Source organism: Pelodiscus sinensis, chromosome 1 (genome assembly GCF_052426305.1).
Source record: "Pelodiscus sinensis isolate ZL-2025 chromosome 1, ASM5242630v1, whole genome shotgun sequence".
Classification (NCBI taxonomy): Eukaryota; Metazoa; Chordata; order Testudines; family Trionychidae; genus Pelodiscus; species Pelodiscus sinensis.
The window spans coordinates 213,323,353-213,349,033 of NC_143052.1; the positions used below are offsets into that span (position 1 = coordinate 213,323,353).

Consider the following 25,681-nt stretch of genomic DNA (forward strand, 5'->3'; position numbering starts at 1 on the left):
AACAGTTCTCTCCAATTTGTCCATAGAAGTGCAGAGAATGTGTCAGGAAAGTGGAAAAAGAAGAAATGAAGTATTAGGAGTCAGTGTTCATTTTCAAAACTACAGATACTGGGAGAGTCAGAAGCACAAAGGCCCTGCTTTCTGGGTTAGAGGGACTTTGATTGTCACACTTGCAGAAGCGAAAGGAAGCTGGTTGCAGGAATCTCAGCGGACTACTCTATGATTCAAAAGAGAAGCTGGAGGAGCAAGGTCAAGGAGAAAGGACCTGGAAGCCTGAAATATTGTATACCAAATTACAAAGAATGCTCAAGAGTAGTGAGGGAACTGAGGCAGGGAATTGCATACAGATGTTTTCTAATAAAGCAAGGTGGATTAAAACTGGTTACTTCTTGAAAAATTTAAAACTGATTTTTATTGTATTTTTCTTTTTAATTAAAGCTGTTTAAAAACAATCTGAATTTAATATAAAGTTACTATCCACTCTTAAAACATTTAAATGTATTGTGAATGCATGAATTTCTGTGATACACTGATTTATACGTTGCTCTTCTATATAAAGAAAAAAATTGGGGAAAAAGTCTAGCTTTTGAAATCAAACATTAAGGATATGAAACAATAGATCAGCTGAAGTAATTTAAGTGACAGTCTTGTTTTCAAGGAACTTAGGTTTTATTTGGCGTAAATTTGAAAATTTCCCCTAAGTGTCCTGAAATCTGTTTAATTTATGGACTACAGTTAATCTGTTTAATATTTTAATAGTCATTTTTTTAGTTGTGTAAATATGAAACATCTTGGAAATTTATGTATCTAAAACAATTATGGGTGTTCTGTTTAGTAAAAACAAACTTGACATGCTGTTTTATGAGTTTAATTAAATTCCAGTTACCTTCCTAATGCAGCTTGCCACAAGTTGTGAGCTGAAAGTTAATTATCTAGTAAATAAGAAATGTATAATTCATCATTTTCTAACAAAAGTGTACATTAAATAAAATCTGAAAATATTCAGATGTATTATTGCTTAAATAACTGTGTGCCCTTCTAGATAGCAAAAAGATTTACCGCATCAAGTATAAAGGATCTGTTGAGTTGTAAATCAATATGTTTTAATGGTTATCAACCGCTGACAGTGTACTTCTTTTATTTTCTAAAGAAAGATATACAGTGAACCCTCGTTTATCGCGGTAGATAGGTTCCAAACCCGACCGCGATAGTTGAAAATCCGCGAAGTAGGGACACCATATTTAACATGTATACAGCGAGCCCTCGCTACTTCGCGGTTCGACCATCGCGGATTCACGTATATACATAATGTAATGAAAAAAGTCCGCGAAGTCGTGAATGGAAAAGTTGATTAAAATCAATTATGTAAGTCAGGGCTTTCCCCGTGGTAATTTAAATCATTCCACCCTGCAATAATGAGTGATTGGTTTAGAAATCCTTCTGCAAATTCTTGTTTATTTGCTTCAGCTATCACGGTCACTGAAGAATTAAAGTATAAACCTGAGTACCCAGTAGTGTGGAGTTCTGGAAAGGGTGTACTCAGTGCTTTTTTTTGTTTTAAAAAAATAAATTTAAAAAGAAAAGGTGCTGGTTCTCCAGGGGAAAAGTTGTTGAGCTCCGACTGGAGGTGCTGGTACTGCATCTGGAGGTGCCAGTACTGCATACCGGGCAGTACCTTCACAAAAAAAGCACTGGGTGTACAGTACTTAAGTTACTGGGAAGTGAGTGTGTGTTGGCACATAAGTCTTTGGACCAGGGCATCTGGACCATTGATACCTTCCAAGAAGGGATGCCAGACGAGAGTGTTTCCAGGGAGTGCGTCTAGAGGTGGAAGAGAGCAAGTTCCTAGAGTTCCCTCTGATCCAGAGGAACTTAAAAGCATGAGCACAATCACAGAAATCTGGTGAGTCTGAGGAAGAGGGGGAGATATACCAGGTCTATGACAGCTTTTTAATCTCTGGCTCATGAATATACCTCATCTGTTGAAGAGGGTGCCAGTTTTGTCCTGCCACCTCATTTATAAGTAGTACAGAGTTCCCAGCTAAAAATCTGAGGATCTAAAACTTTTCTACTAAAATTAAAGTTGAGAGCAGTTGGGTTTTAATTAGGATTGTCAAGTGATTACAAAAATTAATTGTGGTTAATCTCATCTATTTAAATATTTTTAGATGTTTTCTAAATCTTCTCATATATTGATTTAAATTACAACACAGATTACAGAGTGTATAGTGCTCACTTTATATTTTTTATTACAAAACATTTACAGCCTCTTGCCAATTTATGAACCAGTTACGGACCAAGCAATGGGTCGTAACTTGGTTTGTTCGTAAGTTGGACCCCATAGAGTTACACACAACTGCGCTGTTTGTAAGCGTGGATCACGTTTGTAACTCGGGGTCCGCCATTTATGACAGCTTCGGTCGTAACTGCGAATGGTCGTAAGTCGACTGTTCGCAACTCGGGGACTGGCTGTACACTGTTAAAAAAAAAAAAAAAAACCTTCAGTTCATCTCACTGAAGTATTGTAGTGCAAATTCTGTCATGAAAGCTGAACTTAAATTCTTCTATTCAAGAGAGTCCTTTTTTAGCTCAGTCCCAGCGGTGAGCGGCACAGGGCCAGAGGGGGATCGACTTTATTGTGGGCAGTGTAGAGTTTGGGGGGGAGCTCAGCTTCCCAACTGCAGGTGGCATAGGACTCAAGGGTGAGGGTCAGCCCCCAAGCTCAGGGGAAGGGTTCAGCCCTGTAGAGCCCACCATAGGCAGTGCAGAGTTTGGGAGGAGGGACTCAGCCTCAGAATCAGATTTTGGGGGAGGGTCAGTCCCAGCCCCAGGAGGCAGAGAGAGGGTGGAGTGGGTGAGCCCTGTCACTTGGGAGAGACAGTTTGGGCAAGACTCCCCCCCCCCCCCAGCTGTTTTATTTTAGGAAATATGGTCACCTGGGAGTGGAGAGGGACGGGTGTCAGGGTCTTTACTTTTCTTGTTTACTTCTTGTTTACTTCAGGTTTTTTTCCTCCTTTCTGTCTGCTTTGTTTTTCCATGCGCCCTCTGGTGGCAGTTTGCAATACTGCACCTTACCAGAGATGATCTGAAGCAGCTCATGCTGGTTTGCTGACCTGTGCGATTAATGTGAATTAATTTTTTTAACATGTTAATTCTGCCCTACGTAGGCACTAACACCCACTAATTGATAGCCTTAGTTGTAATGTGTCTGGATCTGTCTCATGGGTTAGCTGTTTTCTGGATTGAGCCTCTTAATTCTTGGTTTCTCTTTTTGCTGAGACACTGAGTTGTACATGCTCTGGTATGCTCCTCATAGCCTGCTTAGATATTGCTTGGCGGATGGTCAGATGAGAAATCTTCAGTTTCTAAAACTCTTTCTGGATCGGGGTGGGCAATAATTTTTGATGGGAGTCCACTCCAAGATTTTGGAAAGTGGTCCATGATATTAAAGGAGATTGGGTGCAGACGGGAGCTTGGGGTAAGGGGCTGAAGTGCAGGAGGGGACGTAGGGTCTGGCAAGGAGTTTGGGTGAAGGAGGCGGTTGTGACCTGGGGCATTGGACTGGGGTACAGGGATTTGGGTTGTGACCTTGGGCAGGGGGTTGGAGTGTAGGATCTGGGAGGGGGCATGGGTTTAAAAGGGGGCAGAGGGTTTGGCTTATGTGGGGTGGGGAGAGTTAGGGTTGGGGAGGGAGGAGCTGGGGTGCCAGAGGCAGCCAGACTTACCTGTGTGACTCTTGGCCAACGGCCCAGCAGGGTTCTCAGGCAGCCTCCCTGCCTGCCTCGCTCCCTCAGGCTGCCGGGGCCATGTGTGTTAGGATATGTCTACACTTGATTCCTCCTTCGAGGGAGGAATGCAAATGTAGACATCCGAAATTGCAAATGAAGCGGGGATTTAAATATCCCGTGCTTCATTTGCAAAATCACGGACTGCCGCTTTTCCGCAATAGCGCTATTTGGGGACATCAAACTCGGTCCCTGCGGGGTTATTTCGAGAGAGAATCCTTCCCTTGAAATAAACCTTACTACTCAAAAAATGAGGCTTTAGGGTTATTTTGAGGGAAGGGTTTTCTCTCGAAATAATCCCTTGAGGACCGAGTTTGATGTCCCCAAATAGTGCTATTGCGGAAAAGTGGCAGTCCGTGATTATGCAAATGAAGCGCGGGATATTTAAATCCCTGCTTCATTTGCAATTTCGGATGTCTACGTTTGCATTCCTCCCTCAAAGGACGAATCAAGTGTAAACATACCTTTAGTGAATATGAGCCTGAGGGAAGTGGGGAATGATGCTTTGCATGCTGCCTGTTCTTCAAAAATCGGCCAGTGGGATTGTTCTGGGGGTGGGAGCAGCACATGAAGCATCACTCTCCCTTCCCCTATGTTCAAAGCTGAGAGAGAAGCACAGCTGCGGCAGCTGCTTTTCTGAAGAGCATTCGGGGGCAGGGCAGGGCAAGCAGGGAGTCTGCCTGAGGTTCTCTGCTGTGTCCACAGGCTGATCCAGTGGCTTGGTGGGCCAGATCTGGCCTCTGGCCTATACTTTCCCTAACCCCGTTCCTGATGGTGCATGGATAGTAAGCTTTACTGGGTTTGTGTGTGGGGAAAATGCCCTTCCTCTCTTTCTCCTTATCTCCTGCACAGCCCAGCTCAGCCCATAGACAAATCATGTCGCTTACCTAATCCAAAAGGCTAGAAGAGATTAGGGATATTAGCATGTAGACAACTACGTGATTAACTGATAAGCCTGGGCTTATTGGTACTTCTGTTGACTACATGCATTCCTCCCCTCCGCCTGTATCAGAGGCAGCAGCGTGGATTGGCAGGGGGCTCCCTGGGAGTGGGGCCGGGAGTGCACTGGTTGCTGGACCCCACCCCGGGAGACTATTGAATATTTGGGTATCTGCTAAAATTTGATGTGGTTACACAACTATTCAGTTATACACTATCTAACATCCCTACTAGAGAAAGCCAGACTGGAGAGGCAGGGAGTCCATGGCAAGGAAGCATGTTGTTCTACTGAAGGGAGCACCTGAAAGAACCATCTAAGGGCAATTTGTCAAAGGCAGGAAATGCTACAGATTGAACTTCTTTAGTTCGGCATCCTGGAGATCTGACTGGTGCCGAATCAGGAAATTTGCCAAACCACAGGAGATCAGTATGGTCTAGCAGCATTACCAACACTTCCACTGCTTACTGGGCTCTTAGAAGACATTGAGGGGTAAATTAGAGCCAGATAACTGCACTGTAAGCCGTGGCTGTAAACAAACTTTATGGGACTGCAGGAAACGGCCACACCCATGATAGGCGAACATTCTGCTAACTGTAGTAATTCTAGATCATGGATGTTGCTGGACCTAAAGAAGTAGGATGAAAGGCTAAAGAGGTAGGACAAAAAGCCAGATAAAGGATCCAGTGGACTATTAAGTTGGCAGTAAGGGACCATTGTGATCAACTCTACAGAATACTCCATAGTCCACACATTTCATGGCCTGTTTAGAGGCCTTAGCTAGCTGCTGATTTTCTAGTTAAACTTACCCATGATAGGGGTTTTTTTTTTCCTGGGGGCAGCTCTAGTTCCCTCTCCTATCTGCTAGGTGACCACAGATCTGATTGGCAATTCCTGAGTCCAGTCATGTTGAACATAAATCCTCATGGAGGAGTCAGGAATCTATCAGCATACCCTCTTCCAAGACTTGTCTCTGACAAGGAGATCAAAGAAGCTGCAGCCCTATGGAGTAGACAAAAAGATTAAATCTGCCAATAAAAGTTGGTCCAAGAAAAGATAGTGCCTTGTCTACCTTGTTTTTCTCAAATAGCCTTCATACAGCTATCCTACTAGTTCTGCAGAAATTTCCTTACCTCTGCCTTGTGTCTCGGTCTGATTCAGATAGGGTAAAAGTTCAGAAGCCCTGCTCCTCTCCTTGCTGCCTCCTGAGAAGAATGCACATGAGAGGAGGGAAGGGAATACAGAGCATGGGGCACTTTAAACTCAGTCATAGATTCTCTTTCAGACTCTTGCTAAGTGTGTTATAAGGATCTTTGCACCTACTCTCCAAGCACTGTTCTCAAAAAGGCAGTGGCCAAGAAAAGCTGTCATGGAGACTCAGGTTCTTCTTCCAGAGAGGAATGTCAGCTCTTAGAATTGAAACGAGGGACGAGAAAAAGGAGATGTTGGATAAAGCTCTTACAAATAGGGAAGACTTGCCATAAGCAAGCAAAAAACAATTTTCCTCCCCAATAACTCCCACAAAACTAGGCATCACAATGTCCAGAAGGAATTTTTCCTCAGTTTCAAAATTAGTTCTTTTATATCCCCTTAAATGGTATCCTGATTATGGAATAATGGGAGGGCCCTGCAGTACCTAGGATCTGTGGCACAATGGACTTTATTGAGTTTCTAATTCAAAGCTTGTGGATTTGTATCCCACAACAGTTGCCAGGAGACAGGCAAGTGACTTGACCCCTAAAGAAGATCTCTGAAACGGATTCAGCCATTTAATCTACCTGCTTGACTCAAACCATCCTGGAACAGACAGAATTACTGTCTAGCTTCCTCCCAAAAATAATCAGTCTCAATACCTGGGACTAAGTCTTTGTTTACCTCTGCCTCTTTTCATGCTTGGTATTCTCAACCAGGGCCATGGCCAGCAATATACACATGCCTTAGTACCAAAAAAAAGTAAATTTGTGGACTAAGCACAAATATTCCTGTTCTTGCTTTCCATATTTTAATTTAATGTTAATGCTTTTTAGAGGGAGCTGGCTAGATGACCTAGCGATTCTTTCACATATTTCCATGATTTTAGGTAAGTAACACTCTGGATCGTTGTCCACATAACCCTTGGAAATTGAACTATGAGGAATTTTTAAAATAAATTATCTGTGTTGTGGTTTTTTCTAAACCATAATCTTACCTTATTGTCAGGAAGTCAGATTACTTGACTTGGTTCCTGTGTTAAAATGAATAAAACATTTCCATGAATCAAAAGGAATGCCTGATCTGGAAATTATAATAGTAACATTTATTCCCAGGTGAAATCAAGTATATACTATCAGTTTTTCGTATGCTTCCAACATGATTCATTGCTGATGTGGATGATAAGGCTTTTTCTTAGGTTTGACTTAACCATGTTAATTCCACTTTTAGTTTGATTGTATTGGAGTATCATGGAGTTCTGCCAGTCTTTGTGATGGCTAGGGATGAACATTATTACCTCTTTAGCATTACTGCTTCATTTACAGTGGGGAGTAAATAGAGATTCTGCTTCTTCAGATGATCCCTTTTAAATATTAAGAATGAAATACAGAAACTTTAAGACAGCTATGAAGGGAATACGTTTTTGATAAAGTACATAAACCATTGTGCTTTTTCTGGATGGGCAGAGTTGGTGATTGGAAGGAAAAGAACTGATTTCTTGCAAAAATAATTGAACTGGCTTTTATTTGAAAGTGTGGATCAGTTAAGCATATTTTCCAATATGGTCAGTAGCCAATATTTTAAACATTTTCATTACACAGGATTAAGGGGGCATGGTTAGATGTTTGGCTGCATGTGTGTGTTCTCCTTCTGTACGGCCCTAGCTTTGTGCAGTGAGCTGGTGCAGCAGACCGCCCAATGACCGTGAGATCCTTTAAGATACAAAAGCACTCAGCCAGATTTATTGCCAACAAAACACGGTCCTACCTCCCCTGATCAATGTTTACAGTATGCCCCCGACAATGGACACAGCTCAGTGAATGGCAGAATTTTCCATCCTCTCCACCCCCTTGGCTGGCCAAAGACATTGCCTCTGAGATACATTTTTATACACCAATAAAACAAGTTACATATTGTCCCTGACCTGTATGAGGGTGCCCCCCCATTGCCTTGAATCTTTAAGTTTGATCAAAACTTGTCTGTCCATCATGTTGTCATCCTGACCTGATCCTTAAAAAAGGTTGGCTTGTTCCTGTTATCTTTGGGGTATGTATTTGGTGTCAAGGTGTCCTGGTAACACCTTTATGGAATATGTTTGCATATATATTCTTGTGCCTCGCACTACTTAGGAATGTGTGTTTCTGCAAGATTGTCCCAATTCTTGCCAGAATCTATAAGCAGGAGCTGCCTCTCATAAAGCAAAATTAATTTGTGAGCATCTACAAAGTTTTGACTCTGCTAATTGAGGCCTCAGCTCTCATACCAGGCCTCTGATAGGCTTTTGCTTAGGCTTGCTTTCTACTACAATGGGAAATCACTTATAGCCCCATTGTGATACAGGTTGGTGCCTCCCTTGGCACCTTAGAGTTCCGAAAAAGGGATTTTGCCCAACCAGGGGACATCAGGCCTCTGGGCTCTCCCTGGGCTCCTCTTCTGGCTGCTGGTCCCGGAGAACCTGGAGGCCTGACCTCCTTCTGCTCACCTGCCTGGTTCTGCTGCCCCCAGCCTGATTGCAGAACTCTGCTCCCTGTCCCCAGCCCTGCACAGGGTGACAGCTGTTCCCGGGGCTTTTTGTCTCTGTCAACCTGACCTGCACAAGGTGACAGCTGTTTCTGAGGGGCAACCTGGTTCCATGCAGGATGGCTGCTGCTTCTGGAGCTCCTTGCCTGCAAGTGCCTGGTCCCACCCAAGGCAGCAGCTGCTCCTGGGAGACTCTGGCTCCTTGCGGGGTAGCAGCCTCTCTAGTCCCGGGACTACAGGTCACTGGCTCCGCATGCTGCTGCCATCAGAACAGCTCCACTCCTAGCTGCGCTCGATATCTGCGACTGGGGCATTCTGGTCTAGCAACATCTGTGGACCTGCCTGACCACATATGATGCCAGACCAGAGAGTCCCAGATGAGAGATTCAACCTGTACCATTGATATCAGTGAGATAATTTTTGGAATAAAGTGATACTCCATCTGAGTAAAAATTTTGCTATTTAGTCTTTTAATTTTAAATAAATTTGAATGAAACCATTTGTGTGTACAGTAAAACTCTGATGGTCCGGCATCTGATGGTCCGGCACGCCTGATGGTCCGGCACTATCAGGAACCCAGAAGTGCTCCGGGCAGCCGGACCATTGGAGCTGCTCTGCCCCCCGCTTCCCCGATTCAGCCGCTGCTAAAACTGACCCACGGCTGAATCAGGGATGCCTAGGGCAGAGCAGCTGGAGTGCTGCCGGTTTGTTCCTGTAGTGCTGCCCCTCGGGGCTGCGGGACCCAACCCAGCAGCACCCCAGCTGTCCCCAAGTCAGCCACTGCTGATACTGATCAGCGGCTGACTCCAGGAAGCCCAAGGCAGTATCAGCAGCGGCTGACTTGGGGAAACCTGGGGCAGAGCAGCTGGGGGGCTGCCGGGTTAGTGCAGTAGCGCCGAGGAGTGGCGCTGCGAGACCAACCCGGCAGCACTCCAGCTGCTCTGCTGCAGGCGTCCCCAATTCAGCCGCTGCTGAAACTGATCAGCAGTGGCTGAATCAGGGACGCCTGGGGCAGATCTGGACTATCAGAAGGGGGGGCTATGAGGGGTCTGGGGTGGCATCCCACCCCACCCCAGACACCTCATAGCCCCCCCTTCCGATAATCCGGCACCCCCTGGGTCCTAAAGGTGCCAGATTATCAGAACTTTACTGTATTAAGTATCTGAAATTTGAGTAGTGTGGCTCTCGTGCACATGACTTCCGCATTGATCAAATTTACTTGAAATTTGGAACTCTTATGAGGAACTTAGTATAAATACCATTGGCATATGCCACGATCTCTGCTTCATTGCAAGCATTTTGCCAGCCTTTTTGACTTTTTGGCAGCACTTCTTCATTTTTGTGCCACATGAAAGGATTTACCAAAGGTTAATACCCAGACATTTGGTATTTACAGAAAAATCACTCACAAAGTAGCTGTATAGTTCTATTAAAAAACTTCAGTCTGTTGCCAACTGTTATATGGTAGGTTATGGCCCATCTCAATGAGAAATGTTGGTTCAGATAAACTTAGAGAACTATCTTGGTGTCAGGGTGGTTCTGTAGAGGTTGTCTCCAATTGCAGCAACTCACCACCACTACACCAGGTCTCCTTCACGATTACCACCATGTTTTATTGTATTTTTCCAGCAGGTCACAGCCTGTAGTGTTGTTTACATATAGTTAAAATGCCTAGATCGTTTCCCTGCTTGCTTCTAGGGAAGGGAGCAATACCAGCTGCATATAGTCCTGTTTACTTCCAGTTCCTATCCCCCTGCACTTTCTTCCCATCAGTTTATGTAATCCCACCTGCTTGGGTTGCTGCACTTGACTTAGCGTTTGAGCTGTAGTTTTACTCAATTGACATCTTCTGTCAATCGCCTGACTTCCATTTAGGTCCCAATTAATATATGTTGGTGGGTATTAAAATGACGAAGTGCTGAGTTAGCTCCTGATATAGCACACACTGTTGCACTAGGTTTTAAACGGTTACCCATATCATAAGATCTGAATGCTTGTGGTGGTGATGTTCATTGGAGCTCATCAGTATGCCCTACTTCTGAGTTGCAGTGAATAGAATGATTTGTTAATATGTAACTTTTCCTGCTGTGTGTGTTTCTTGTATTTGTTATATTTTCCAATAAGCCCCAATTGATGCAATCAAACAAATAATGTTATGCAGCAGAAGTTTGAATTTTATGGTGTTGGGAAAGAAAAGCGTAAACCTGACTTGTTTAAAAAAGGAAAATGTTTATTGTTATAATTTTTAAATATATGTCCAATAATGAGGTTATAAAAACTTAAAATATAGAAGTTGCAAGTCACCGCTGGGAAAGACACTCTCACCAATGGATTAAAAAGTGAAATATATAAGGGAATTTAAACTGTTTTTTTCCTGTGTGTTTCCTTTATTTTAAACTAGTAAAATGTAATTATGAAAAGGTGACCTGCAACTACTAAAACATTTTTAGCTAAAGGCACTAAGAGAAGTTCAGTTTGTGCTGACAATAGACTCTTAGATTTACAAGGAAGAAAAAACAATTAACTTCTGTAATGTCCTAAATGTTCCTCCTATGTTTGCTATTGTGACATCGAACATAAAATGGTAACATGATTATAAGGTTCAGTTCTTTCAGGTCATGTGTGACATTACTTTTTTTTTCAAGGGTTCCTAAACACAACTATCATGGAATTTAGAGAGGAAAGGGAGCAATTGCCATTTTAAATAAAATAGCTGTTTTTTCTTGGGCTCGCAGTCTCAGAAATCATTTTACATTTAAAAAAAAGTAAGATTTAAATATAGTTAAATAATTAAAAAACATAAATCTTCTATTGATATGTCTTGCTTAAAAATTGTCTGGAAAACCAGTTGTTGTAGCTCTGATCTGACTAATAATTCATATTTTTATAGATTCTAGAAACTAATTGACATACACATGAAAAGATGGCTAGATCTAGATCAAGATCTCCCAGGTGGAAACACAGGTAAATGTTTAACCTTTATTATGGATTATATTTGTTTTTAGAACATAATTTTATATGGGAGTGTATCAAACAGCCCATATCTTTTTAGGATAGCAGGAAAAAAGATATTAGGACTAAAATGTATATTTCAATGAGAACATAGAACAATATTTTATAAAATAAATATAATCTGCAAGAGCAAGTTTTCAGAAGTAAATTGTTTCCATGAGTTCTTGCTTACATGAAATTTGAGACAGATAGTAAGTGGTGATAAGTTTTGAACATAAGAACGTCCATAATGGGTGAGACCAAAGGTCCATCTTATGACAGTGGTCAATGCCAGGTACCCCAGAGAGAATTAACAGATCAGGTAATCATCAAGTGACCCATCACTTGTCACCAGTTCCGAGATTCTGACAAACAGAGGCTAGGAAAACCATCTCTACCCATCCTGGCTGCTAGCCATGATGGACCTATCCTCCATGAATTTATCTAGTTCTTTTTTGAACCCTGGTATAGCCTTGACCGTCAACATCCTTTGGTAAGGAGTTCATAGGTTGACTTACTTTTGTTTGTTTTAAACCTGCTACCTATTAATTTAATTTGGTGACCTCCTAGCTCTTATGTTATGGGAAGGAGTAAATAACTCTTCTTCATTGACTTTTTTTTCTACACCAGACATGATTTTCCAAACCTTTAACATATCTCTCTTGTCATCTCTTTTCCAAGCTAAAAAGTCCCAGTTTTATTAATCTCTCCTCATATGGCAGCCCTTCCATACCCTAATTATTTTTTGCCCTGTTCTGAACCTTTTCCAATGCCAAGATAGCTTTTTTTTTTTTTTTTAAATGAAGTCACCACTTCTGCGCATAGTATTCAAGATGTGGGTAAACCATGGATTTATATACAGGTAATAAGATATTCTGTGTCTCATTCTCTACCTGTTTCTTAATGATTGCCACCATTCTGTTTGCTTTTTTGACTGTTGCTCACATTGAATGATTAGAGAATTATCCACTAGGGATGTCGATGTGTAGTCGACTGATTAACCGATAAGCCTAGGCAGTAAGAAGGGGGAAAGCAGGAGCTGGTGCTGGGGGGAGCCAGCTTAAAAAGGTCAGTTCCCCTCTCCCCCATCCCAGCACTGGCTCTGTGGTGCTGCCTGCCCCCCGGGCCTGCTGGGCAGGGGAGGCTGCCACAAAGCAGCCCCTGTCTGTGGTGGGCCCGAGCTCCGTGCGGACAAAAGGCTGCTCAGCAGACAGAGGCTGCTCCATGGGAGGCAGTGAGCCTGGGCTTGCTGTGAATAGGGTCTGCTCTGTAGGGCTGAGCAACTGATGTCAATGAGTAGCTCTGGAGCTTTCTGACAGCCTCCCCATATCTCTCCCCCCCCCCCACCCCCAGCAGCCTCTGTCCACGGGAAGCTCGGATCCCCCATGGACAGGCTGCTGCCTCTGAGTCAGAGGCAGAGGGGCAGCAGGCAGCTGGTCTGTGTGGGGAGCTGTTTTTTTAATTGTTCCCCCATGGACCAGCTTCAGCCTGCCCCCCTGTGCTGCTGCCTATGATAGAGAGGCAGCAGTGGGGTGGCAGGGATCTCCCTGGGAGTGGGGCCAGAGCACACTAGCTGCCAGGCCTGCCTCTGGGGACACTAGAATAGTAAAGTAACCGATAAGAATTCATATGGTTACTCGACTATTCAGTTACCCGATATCTAACATCCCTATTATCCACAGTGACTCCAAGATCTCTCTCTTGAGTGGTAACAATTTAGTCACCATCATTTTATCTGTCTAGCTCTTTTCCAATTTGCAATACTTTGCATTTATCAACATTAAAATTCACGTGCTTTTTTGTTGTCCAGTCGCATAGTTTTGTGAGATCTTTTGAAGCTCTTTACAGTCTGCTCTGAACTTAATTATCTTGAGCAGTTTTGTATCACCTGCAGATTTTGCTACCTTGCTGTTCACCCCTTTCTCCAGATTATTTATGAATATGTGCAATAGGATTGGTCCTAGTAAGGACCCCTGTGGGATACCACTGGTTCATTTATTCCTACCCTTGGTTTCCTATCTTTTAGCCAGTAATGAATCCATGAGAGGACCTTTCCTTTTATCCCATGACAGCTTACTCTACATGAAGGCTTTCTGAAACCCAAGTACACTATATCCACTGGATCACCCCTTGCCCAAAATATTCTAGTTGATTGAGGCATGGTTTTAGAAAAAACATGTTAAATCTTCCAAATAAATTATAGCTCCAACCAGTTTGTCTAGTACTTAAGTTAGATTTGTTGGCCTGTAATAGCCAGAATCACCTCTAAAGCCCTTTTTTAAAAGTGGCACCACATTAGCTATACTCCAGTCATTCGGTACAGAAGCTGATTTAAAAAATAGGTTACAAACCACAGTTAGTAGTTCTGAACTTTAACATTTGAGTTCTTTTAGAAATTTCAGGTGAATGCCATCTGGTTTAAGTGCTTTATTACTGTTTCGTTTATCAATTTGTTCCAAAACTTCCTCTAAGGACACCTGAATCTGGGACAGTTACTCAGATTTGTCACCTAAGAAGATCGGCTCAGGTTTGGGAATCTCCCTCACCATCCTCAACCATGAAGACCAATGCAAAAAATTCATTTAGTTTCTCAGCAATGATCTTATTGTCCTTGAGTGCTCCTTTAGCAGCTCAGTCATTCAGCGGTTCCACTTGTGGTTTAGCAGGCTTTCTGCTTCTGATGTACTTAGAAAAATTGCTATTTCTTTTTGAGCCTATTAATCCTGCAAGACGTTTGTGCATGAATGGCACCAGTTTAATTTGAGACAGTCCCACTTCTACTTAAAACAAAAAACTCTGGTTAGAAATTAAATGACTGGTGTGGACTGTTGGGCTTTATTGGGTAGGCTGGATAAAGTCTTTCCCTGCTGAAGAAAGGAGATGGTTGCATGGTACCAGTTTTGGCAAACTGTCAAAACCACTTGATTTCTTGTTGGCTCCAATAGGTGTGAATGTACCTTTCAAAGGTGATGTAGTATTATGAATATGCAGACGTCTATTTTGCTGAACACTGCTTTCTAGAATTGAGCTAGTAATTTGAAATGAATTTACTTAGGAAAAACTCACAAGAAGACAATGATTTTCTTGGAATTTACTTAAGCCTTTTCCAGTAGTTCTTTATGGATTAAACACAGAGTTTGCTGTAAATAGTCAGTAACTGATTAGTTTAAAGACAAGATGCTTTGGTCTGGGATTGCCTCCTAATTCTCAGTGGAGGTTACTACTGTCTTATTGTTTTGGAATGGCCTCTGCCCAGCAGGTGTCTGGAGATTATTTTATTTTTTTAATGCATAGCTGGCCTTGGCATTTAAAAAAATCAGATAAATGTATTGTATTCAACATGCTTTCATTATGCGTTTAAGTACATATGGAATATTTTTCATGTGCAAGTGTCACATGAATTTCTGATGGGACATTGTGTATTTGAATAATTAGTTGTATGAACTCCATATTTGCATATGAAAGTGCATTCAACCATTTTTTTAAGAATGCTCAGAAGCACTATTTAATGTATTCAGGTATATAATTACTAACAAAAAGATGTAAGAAGGTAGAGATTAGAGATGGTTAAATTTCTTGATTTATGAAAACTTCCTAATGGCAAATGTAGTTTTGTAGAAATCAAAATTTTCTGCAAGAAAATGTTAATTTACATAACCTTTTTAGTTTTCTATGAAAGGACATTTTGAAATTAAACAATACTTCAAAGTGGAATTTCTAAACAAATTTCTGTTTCAGTTTTTGGAAACTGACATTTTGACTCTTCATATTTCGGTTTTTGAATGTTTAGGGTCCCTCCATTTTCAGCCCCTCCCCTTTTGTTTCCACTGGAAAAATTTGAAAAATTTTAAATAACTGAGTGCTTTTTACATTTGCTTATTGTTTTCCAACATTTTCCAGTGTAATAGAAATTGGGGGGAGGGGAGGAGTTTTTAAATGAAAATTTTGGAGAAAATTTTTTTTTTCAGTTAAAAATTGGATATTTTCCTATAAAATTTTTTGTTAGGGGAAAAGTCAAGTTGTAATATAGGTTTTAGCTGAAGTACACTTGCCCTGGACTTGATAATTTTGAATATTTTGGCTTCTTTAAATTATGAAGCATATTTGTTCTAACAATTTTGTATCTGTTGTTTTGTAACAGTTACAATGGAATTATTTTTTTTTCTTGTGTAGGTCATTGTCGCCAGCATTTAGGAGCCCAGAACACCATAGACAAAGGCATGCTCATATTAATTATGACTGTGACTATAAAGGATTTAGGAAGGATCTAAAGAAACCTATGTCTTGGAGAGAAGAAGATGGGAAATATGGACAGAGCAATTCTAGATTTGTATCACATGGAAATATCCACCACAGAATTTACGAACATAGATCACCTTCACCAAACTTAAAAAGAATTCCTTTAGAGGATACATATAGTCATAAACCTTACAGAACACATTCATCAGAGAGAAGTGAAAGCAACAAGAGATTCCAGTTTCCACCTAAATACTCAGAAATACCCTACAAAGAATATGACCGACCCCTTTACCCTCACAAAATGCAAGAAAGGTATATATCTGAGGACTTAAGAGTCACTGGAGATGGGAAAGGAATTAAACCTTTTCACAGACCATTGGGGGCCTCAGGTAAATTTGAAAGAAAATGGCATGAAGCTGAAATAAGACACCAGAAGTTACAAGAAGACAAATATGGTCAGTCACTCCGAAGAGCTTCTGAAGAATTTACGACCAGGAACTCTTTGCAGAAGAGGTATAGGAATAAAATAATTAAACCTGGGTAATGTGGTGTTAAGCCTCAAGTGAAAGTCTGTTTTTGTTATAGGTGAAGATTTCCACCTTGAAAGGCATTTATCCATTTGTAGTTTAATTGTGGGCAACTGGTGGTAGAGAAGTATTTTATCTTTTTAAATAAATCCATGTACATGGCTAGAGTATAAAAGGATCATATTTTCCTTTTAAGTGCCCCTGCACTTCTGTACTCTGGCTTGAGGGATTTTGGGTTAACTTTCCACACATTCTGCATATAAGGCCGTGCTATCCAACATTCTGCACGTAAATTCTCACTTTCTTCTCTAGTGCAAGTGTAAATTGCTTTATGTCAACACAGGTATCCTGAAGATCGTGATTACAGAGAGCATGGGCATACATCTAAAAGAGCTAAAGAAATTGAGAGAGATGACGGAGAAATAGCAAGAAATCAGAAATGGAAGCAAGATCGTTCTTTTCCACCCTACCAAAAAAAAGAGGAGCAAAGAAACCTTGGTTCTCAACCTCATCGGTCTGCTGAAAAGGAATATACAAAGAGTTCTGTTACAAAGCTAGCATATGACTATAGTCACAAACATCATAGACACCTTGATGGGGCAAAATCTTTTTCTGATGATAGAGCTCAGAAGTATGTAAAGCAGGAAGACCAAAATTATAATTTTCCTAAGGGTGCTCGGAATAGCAAAGAGTTAGATCATTGTAGTGGTGGAAGAGTAAGACGGACTGAAGAAGGAAATAATGAAACAACCATTAAGTATAGTTCAGAGAAGAGCTGCAATGCATGTGCTAACTCTTACAAAAATGATGTTGATCTGAGACCCTTTAGTAACACAAAGAAGGAAAGAGTAAGGAATGAAGGGGATTTCAGAAAAAAAATGGATTCTTCCAATAGCCATCATGACACAAATCATACAGTTTCCGATGTGAAAATGTCAGATGTCACACCTAGAAAGGAGCTGCTCACAATCAAAGTGGATATGAAAAAAATAATAAACAAGTACAGGTACCTATTTATTCTTTGTTTCTTATTTAATTTTTGAATATTAGGGAAATCAAAGATTCTTAAGGTGGTAATTAGGGCAAAACAAGGTGATTAGTTGTTCCTTCATACAAAACTTGCTGACTCTAATAACTTACTATTTGTTTATCTGAAAATAAAATAGTACCTGATTATAAGGATGTGGTAGAAAAAATGTGCTTTTTTTTCTCCCACTGAGGTGCATTTACCTACCTATATACGGTTTAAAAAAGCAGGTACAAATCTGGTTTTGTCCTTTCTTCTGGAATAATCATTTAGAATGGGATTTTTGTTGACTTTCACGGAAGTTGGGTATTTACTTGCATTAGGCTCCTTTTGAAAATTACAGCCTTTAAAATGGGTGTGATCTCAAACACCTGAGCCCTCACATCCAGTCAAACTGTGGAACAAAATGTTATATTTATGGGCTGAATAATTAAAATGTGTTGAAAAATATTGCTGGGACAAACTAACATTTTACCCCAGGCCAGATGGTATTTCTGCAACAGCTCTGAATGAGCTTGTAAGTGAAGTCACTAACAGCTATAAAAAAAAGACATGATCATAATCAACCACTGTGCCTGTGCACTGGAAATAGCAAATGTTGTCGCTAACTTGAACCAATCAGATGTACTTAAGTGCCAATAAATTAACAGATTGCACTATAAATACCTAGATGGAAATTACATGGAGGGACAAACCAGCGTGACTTCTTCAGAAGTAATCATGCTACAGTATACTAGAATTAAGTGCCGCTGTTTTGGCGCTGTTCGTTTAATGGGTTGGCCATCCCCGGTTTATATAATCTGGGCTAGAGAACTTTGACAGAATCCTATACAAAAAGCTACTTTGGGGAAGGGTGGGGGAATTAGTCATGGTCTGAAAGGTAAAGTATTGGGATGAATTATTACAACTTTGCAAAAGATGAGCAATTGGGTGTCATAAGATTGTTTGCTAGGACTAGTGTTTATTAATGAACTGTAGAAGAAGTTGAACAGTTAACTGGAAAAATATTGTGAATGATCATATTTTTTCAAGAAAGAGTTAGAATCACAAAAATTAGATACAGATGTGGAAAAGAACATCTACAATTATATAAAGTAGGAGAAACATTTTTATAGGGGAGACAAGCAGTCATACCTCATTGCAAAAGCCAGTTTCTGGCAAATGTTAGGAAGAAATTTCCTGCACTGGGTAAGCTGCTGGTTTTACCTGATATAGGAATTCTTGGGTTTGGATTGGGTTTTCTGGCAGGTGAACAATAAATTGATGCTCTGGATGTCTGAGTGGTTTACATTGATAAACTAACTACATCAGTCTAAGTAGTACCAAAATACTAAATAGTCAGAAACTCCTCGTTTATCATGGGAACTAGTCCACAATATTTTTCCCTCCCCATCAAGGTTTCCTTTGTATATTTTTTTTCTGTCTGAAATCGGTAATAAAATGTGGAGTTCTGTTCTTGATAGAAGAAAATAGAGAGGTGCTTTCCAAAAGCAAAATTTTAAAAATCCAAAGCAATAATGTGGAACACGGAAAGGTGTTCTGTGTGCTTTCCTAAAATACAGTAAAAGCTCTGTTATCTGGCATTTACATAAGGAGAAAGCTCAATTAATGGGTATTTCTGATATTATCCAGAAATACAAAATCTTCAATCTAGCAACCAGTACTAGTATACTGCCCAGCACATTATGCAATTGCAGATTTTGCACTCTCCTTTTATGCAAAAGAGGCGGAAGACAAGTAAGCAATCTGAAATCATGGATTTAGTCAAAAAAGCACCTTCCTGGTTGTCAAAACGATCATTATAGATTCAGCCCAATCTCCTTATATACCTTCTACATTGGCAATAAGTGATGTTGATAGTGCCTTCTGAATCATCAAAGATTAAATTAGGTTCAGTATATTTTAGTGTTGTGTGATTTAGTGACCTAGACACATGCTATGTTGCTCATAGTGTTATGTAGTGTAATAAGATAACCTACTGTATAGAAAACTTTACCTGTATACACCTAAATGCTTTGAGTGCAATACAAGTATTGGTTTGTTGAGTACCTGTATACTGTTTTATACTTTTTATTGATGATGTTGTATTCTAATTCTAATTTCCTAATTAAAATCGGTATTCCATTGGTGAAGTATAACTCTGTTAACCAAAATATTTGATTAACTGGCACTTCTTATTTCCCTAACATGCTGGGTAACAGAGCATTTACTGTAATGACTAAAGCATTCATTTAAAGAAAGGTAACAGAACAAGATTGTTGAATGTATTGCTGTTCTCAAAATAGTTTGAGAAACTGCAGCAATTTTGGAGACCACCTTAATTTACAAATAATTAAAACGTACTTATTAAAAACACCAGATACTCGCTGCTGCTTTGATATATTGACCAGTGAACTGGATTGCTTATAAGAAGCCAATCACCAAACTTTTTGATTATTGGATCATTATTTGAGGGGATGATAGTGGGAGGGAATAGCTTGGGCTAATGTTTTTCTTTCTTCCTCTTTGTAACAATCTTTTAGGTATTCGAAAATTATGTCCACGCTTTCTTCTCTTTTCCAGAATAAATAAACTTTTTTTTCCAATCTTCTTTAATAGGTCATTTTTTTCTAGACCTTCAGTAGTTTTTGTTGCTCTTCTCTGGACTTTTTCCAGTTTGTCCACATTTTTTCCAAAATGTGGTCCCCAGAACTGGACACACCACTCTAGTTGAGGCCTAATCAGTGTGGAGTTGAGCAGAATTACTACTTGTGTTTTGCTTACAAGAGTTGTGCTAATGCAGCTCAGAACAATGTTTACTTTTGTTGCAATAGTGTTAAACTTTTGACTAATATTTAGCTTGTGGTTCACTATGACCCCTAGATCCCTTTCTCATAGACTTTAAGGTCAGAAGGGACCATTATGATCCTCTAGTCTGACCCCCTGCACAGTGCAGGCCACAGAATCTCACCCACCCCTCTGAGAATAATCCTCTCACTTATATGTCAGATATTGAAGCCTTCAAATAGTTTGAAGACCCCAAGATGCAGAGAATCCTCTAGCTGTGATCTGTACCCCATGCTACAGAGGAAGGCGAAAAACCTCCAGGGCCTCTGCCAATCTACCCTGGAGGAAAATTCCTTCCCAACCCCAAATATGGCGATCAGCTAAACCCTGAGCATGTGGGCAAGACTCATCAGCCAGACACCCAGAAAGTTCTCTATAGTAACTCCTATCATCCCTCCATTGACCTATTCCCACTGATAATGAATGGACAATTAGTTACCAAGATCATGTTATCTCATCAAACCATCCCCTTCATAAACCCATCTAGTTTAATCTTGAAACCAGATAGATCTTTTGCCCCCACTACTTCCCTTGGAAGGCCGTTCCAGAACCTTACTCCTCTAATGGTTAGAAACCTTCGTCTAATCTCAAGTCTAAACTTCCTACTAGCCAGCAGTACTTCTTCCTAGGCAGTCATTTCCCATTTTTATATTTGCAGCTGATTGTACCTTCCTAAGTGGAAAACTTTGCATTTTTCCTTATTGACTGTTTGATTTAAAATGTGAGAAAATTTCTTTCCCTAAGATGACATTTTGTCTTGATCTACTGTTTATTTTAATTTTTTGTTAATATTGCAGTATCTCTGAAAGTTACTAAATACATTTATGCAAATTTATTCTAGGACTACTTCTAGCCATACTGTGGAGCGGCAGATGTCACATGATCTGGTTGCTGTTGGCAGGAAAAATGAAAATTTTCATCCAGTGTTTGAACATATGGAATCTGTAACACAAAATGCTGAGAGCAACCCATCAAAAGAATTTACTCAGGAAATTATCACAATCATTCATCAAGTTAAAGGTGATTATAATATTTCATGCTTGTACATATAAACTAAATTAAAATGTTTTGGTATTTACCAGAATACTATCTATTTGAATACAAATAGCACAAGACAAATAAAGCCTCATGCAAGTTCTAAGCAGTATGTGCGATGGCTGTGAAGTTGGGCATGTTAAGGTTTTGGTAATCTAAAATAAAGGAAATCTGGTGGTGTGCTGCTAAGGGTGCAGGAAGGTTTTTTGCTAGAGGAGCGATCAAATTGAGCTGTTTGTCAAGAAAGTCTTGGGTTTCTGTCCTGAGTGAAGTCGGTAAGGAATACTTGAAGGGGCTTGGCAGCCTGGAGAAGATAATAGGATATTGGGCTCTTGATTGTTTAAAGGTAGAGTTCGAAATGGGCTGCTGGGAAAAAAAACAGTAATTACATAGTTTTTTATGTTAAGTAAAAACAGAGTCAATTCGCATTTTGTTTATAGTAAAAACTAAATACAGAACTAGGGCTGCAGTTCTGTGTCATAATCAGTATACAGAAACTATTTCACCAGTGCAGAGTGCTGTTGACCTCAGTGGGACATTCATGTGCATCCTGGTATTGCAAGATAGGACAGAAGTGTTTCAGTGGAGAGACTGGTTCCTCCTGTTCAACTTTTCTTGGGAAGAAAAGAGTGAGATGAGATGTACAGATGAAACCTCTCTAGTCTGGCACCCTCAGAACCTGACTGGTGCTGAACCAGAGAACTTACTGAAACATGGGAGTCAATTTGCCTTGCAGCATTAACATTTCCATTGCTTACTGAGTTCTTAGAGGACATTTATGAGTTGATTAGAGCTAAATAAGGGCACAGAACACTGAGAGCCAGGACTGGAGGCTGCGAACAAACTTTATGGTACTGCAGGAAACTTAGCCACATATCATGGATGTGGCCATCTGGCTAACTAAAATCATGCCGGACCACAGATGTTACTGGACCAGAGAGGTTCAACCTGTACTTTGTTTTATTCAAAACTATTAGCCATTTATATTTGCTGCTCCTTTCATTTGTCGGTTTAATGTTATTAATTTTGTTGTAGCACTACTTCTGTATCATACTTGATTGTGACAATCCATAGTTTCCAATATTTAAAATATTGTATGGCTAGAGTTGATAAACTCTTAAATCCCTTTGGGTTGACATTTTTATTTACTGTATTAACAACGTGTGTAATCATTAATTTTTAATTAAATTAAAGTAGTAGGATGGCTGCTATAGTTTGTGTATAGTTTAAGTACTAACCATTGATCAGTGAGAGTTAGGATTGGATTTCAAATATTAAATCAAAATAATTTCTATTAGTATTTAGTGTTATTTAGTATAGTTAATACTTAAATAGCATGGTTGTGCAACTGCAATACAAACAATAAAGTAACATTTTTTCATTTAATATATTTTTGCAGCAAATTATTTTACATCTTCTGACCTAACTTTAAATGAACGCTTCTCAAAAATTCAAGATAAACCAGTTGTAAATTTAAATGAAGTTAAGATATATTCAGATCCGGAAATTCACAGGTAAAGCAAAAACTTTGTGCTATTATTTATATTGATTAAGGTACTTAATTGTTTTCAGTATATGTTCAGCTTAATGTGAAATATGAAATAATAGCGTATTTATTTTAACAACTTTTAGTTGACTTTAAATTGCATAGTATCATTATTTTAAATGTGACCATAATGACAGTGGCTTTTAGTTCAAAGTGATCGTTCTCGTCTGTGTTCTAAAGTATGACATTACCCTTATATAATTTTGGCTTATTACTTCAGGCGAATTGATATATCTCTGGCAGAACTTAAGAATAAGCGAGGTATGCCATGTGAATCTGGACAGGTATGCTATTTTTTTTTATGTTGAGAATAAGTTACAATGGTAATCTGTTAGCACTTCTGATGCACTTTTTTCATAAACTTGTAACTTGTCCATAACATTCCATTATTATATAAATATTGACCCATCAAACAATGTTAAACTACTTTAATTTTTTTAACATTTTTGCATGTAAATTTAAAAACTGAATATTGATGGTTCAGGTGCCTTTTATTTCTCTGGCCACTGAATAAGCAGGCAAATGTATTCTGTGCTACATAGAGTATTCAAAAATTTATGCTGTGCTTTGTGAACCCAGAACCATTTGAAAGTGGTTTAAATGTTCAGCTGATGCCAGTTAACCTATGGATCCAGTGTTGCACCTGTAGTTATAAAGAGCTCTAACTTCCTTCCCCTTCCCTTCTCCTAAGCTAAACAATTGTCCTGAGTATTTCACTTTTTGTAGGCACAAGCAGCCATGGCACTGTTTACCATAGACCAATTGTATTGTCAGTATACATTAATTTAATAATTATAGCTGTAATTATATATTGTTTAAAAATGTTAGGCTCTAGTTAATATGGATCCAAAAAAGGATCCAAGCTTCAAGCACTGCACTGTATTTCACATTTGGGGCTTAAAGCGTTTGGGTAAAAGGCATCCAGCTGAGGATACTTGGGCACTAGTTTGTGATATCAGAACAAGATGCAAATAAGGAAAGAGGGGATAGGCTTTTCCATGTGGTCCTCTATCTTAGGCTTTGGATCATCCAATCAGAAGTGCTCAGATCTTTCTCTAGAGAGGGAAGACAAATCATTGGTTATAATAGTCAGTTCAGAATGTCATAGTTATCTATTCTGTGTTAAGAAACATCATGTTGAGCTATCAAGATAGCTTAGATGTGGCTGTTTCAAAGACACATTCAAAAGCTAAGCCTTTGTTACCAATTTCAGTGTTGGGAATCATTGCCTTTTAAGGTCTGATCTCCTAGTTCTCCAGCTTCTTAACTTCTGGATGTTGAGCTTGATTCTTAGTAGGTTTATGACTACTCCTTTTGAATTTTGAAGATCTGTTTTGCTCTGTACAGTACCTCTTTTTCTCCCTTCCCCCAGTAAAGTTGTTTTGCTGGTAATTGAGTAAAATCTAGACTTTGATGATGGACCTTTCTTGTTTAGTATTTTCCAAAGAGAAAGTAATGAAGCATCCTTATTTAATGCTTCTGAATAAACTGTAAATATGAGCATCATCTAAAATAAAACTTAGGTTTATAGATTCTGTTCAAAGCTTCATATTGTGCTTAGGAAGGCTAGCTCAATAAATTAAATTTAAAAACAGATGTTTGAAAAGTAAGCCATTTTGGAAGCAATTACATTTGATTACTTTGATAATAAGACCAAAGGAGAGGAGATCTCTAGATTCTTATTCAGATGGTTAAAAATGACAAGTAGTCCTATGGCACCTTAGAAGCTTAACAAATATACAGGATCATAAGCTTCTGTGGGTAAAACTCACTTAATCAGATGGGTACTCATATAATAGATTTTGTTAGTCTTTAGGGGCCCCTTTAGTTCTCCTCAAGCATCCCTGAGGTGGCAGAGCTGGCTTTTTGCAGCTCACTCTGTATGGAACCATGTACTTTAACTACCTCACTGCCGGTGCCAAGTGGGAGCTGACAGCCATAGACCCAGTTCCAGAGTTGAAATAACCCCAAAACAGCTTTTTTTCTTCAAAACAAAGCTCCCATTATTTATTCATTCACTAACAGTACAAAGTATACAGATAAAGGATAAACACGATAAAATCCTACACAATATTTCTCTTTATCTAATCCTAATCGCAATCTCTCACATAATTTAGCAAGTTCATTTGTCTCCATCTGTTGGTTATGAGAAGCTGACTGCCACTACTTCAATTTCTGCTTTTGTCGTTCTTCTCCTTATTAGCCTGTCAATTCTCATTGACTCCTGGGGCAGACACTCTTAACTTCCTTTCCTTTGTTAAGGCCTAGAGTCTTGTAATGATTTAGTGTTCCCTTGAATATTTCTCTTTTCTCAGCCTTGATAAAACTTCTCACCAGAATTGAGTCTGAGAAGCTTTCCCTTCATGGCCATAGGCCTGCCTGTTGTGTTTGAGTATTTGATAGGATATGCCTTATCTTGGCCATTATAAATGCAGAGTCATGTGCTGTATTCCTTGATGTAGATATTTCCCACTTCATTACACCAGACCTGAAAGAGTGCTAGCACCAAGTGGGACTTGGAGCCTGTTCTACCAGAGGAGCCACTTTCCCAAAATCTCTCATTAATGTACCTTTCTCTGTAAGGATGCCACTTGGAATTCCACTGATAGCTTTATTCTGTACTTTTATCTCAACTTCATAGTGAAGTAGGATGCTCATTTCCAGAGGGTTAAGTATTGTGCCCTCTTCCTGCTTGCTAATCTACTATAGGGCAGATTTATAGAGGTAACTACAGAAAGGAAAATGGCAGCTTAATTACCAGTAACTGGAGTTCTGTGCTTCAAATCCTGTTAATTTGGGATCTTGTAATTAGTAAAATGAAACAGAGAGGATCAGCAGATAGTTACAGAGTCGAACTCTTTATAACCAAACTTTGTATGCATGGGTCATTGTGTAAGTCTGCTTCCTTCTTGCCCTCAGATGGTTATTTTTCTTTAAAATGGGTTTGCACGCACAAGACAAGCCACAACACCTACTGTGTGGTGTTTGTGGCTTGATTTTGATCAGTTGATTGTATATATCCAATATAATTTCAGTAACATTTCCCTTTCCATTACT

General features: G+C 39.7%; 1 protein-coding gene across 7 annotated transcripts in view; it reads left to right on the forward strand.

Moving 5' to 3' along the window:
• Window positions 1-25,681, forward strand: part of BCLAF3 (BCLAF1 and THRAP3 family member 3) — a 124,211-nt gene that overhangs the window by 14,727 nt on the left and 83,803 nt on the right. For all 7 annotated transcript variants that reach the window (XR_012898455.2, XM_075913554.2, XM_075913563.2 and 4 more), the window contains 6 exons: window positions 11,324-11,397; window positions 15,598-16,176; window positions 16,534-17,196; window positions 20,885-21,063; window positions 22,478-22,592; window positions 22,845-22,908. Coding sequence is in view for 6 of the 7 variants with exons in the window: in XM_075913554.2 (XP_075769669.2) it covers window positions 11,357-11,397; window positions 15,598-16,176; window positions 16,534-17,196; window positions 20,885-21,063; window positions 22,478-22,592; window positions 22,845-22,908 (1,641 nt within the window). In the remaining variant the exon portion in view is untranslated. The remainder of the gene's footprint in view (window positions 1-11,323; window positions 11,398-15,597; window positions 16,177-16,533; window positions 17,197-20,884; window positions 21,064-22,477; window positions 22,593-22,844; window positions 22,909-25,681) is intronic.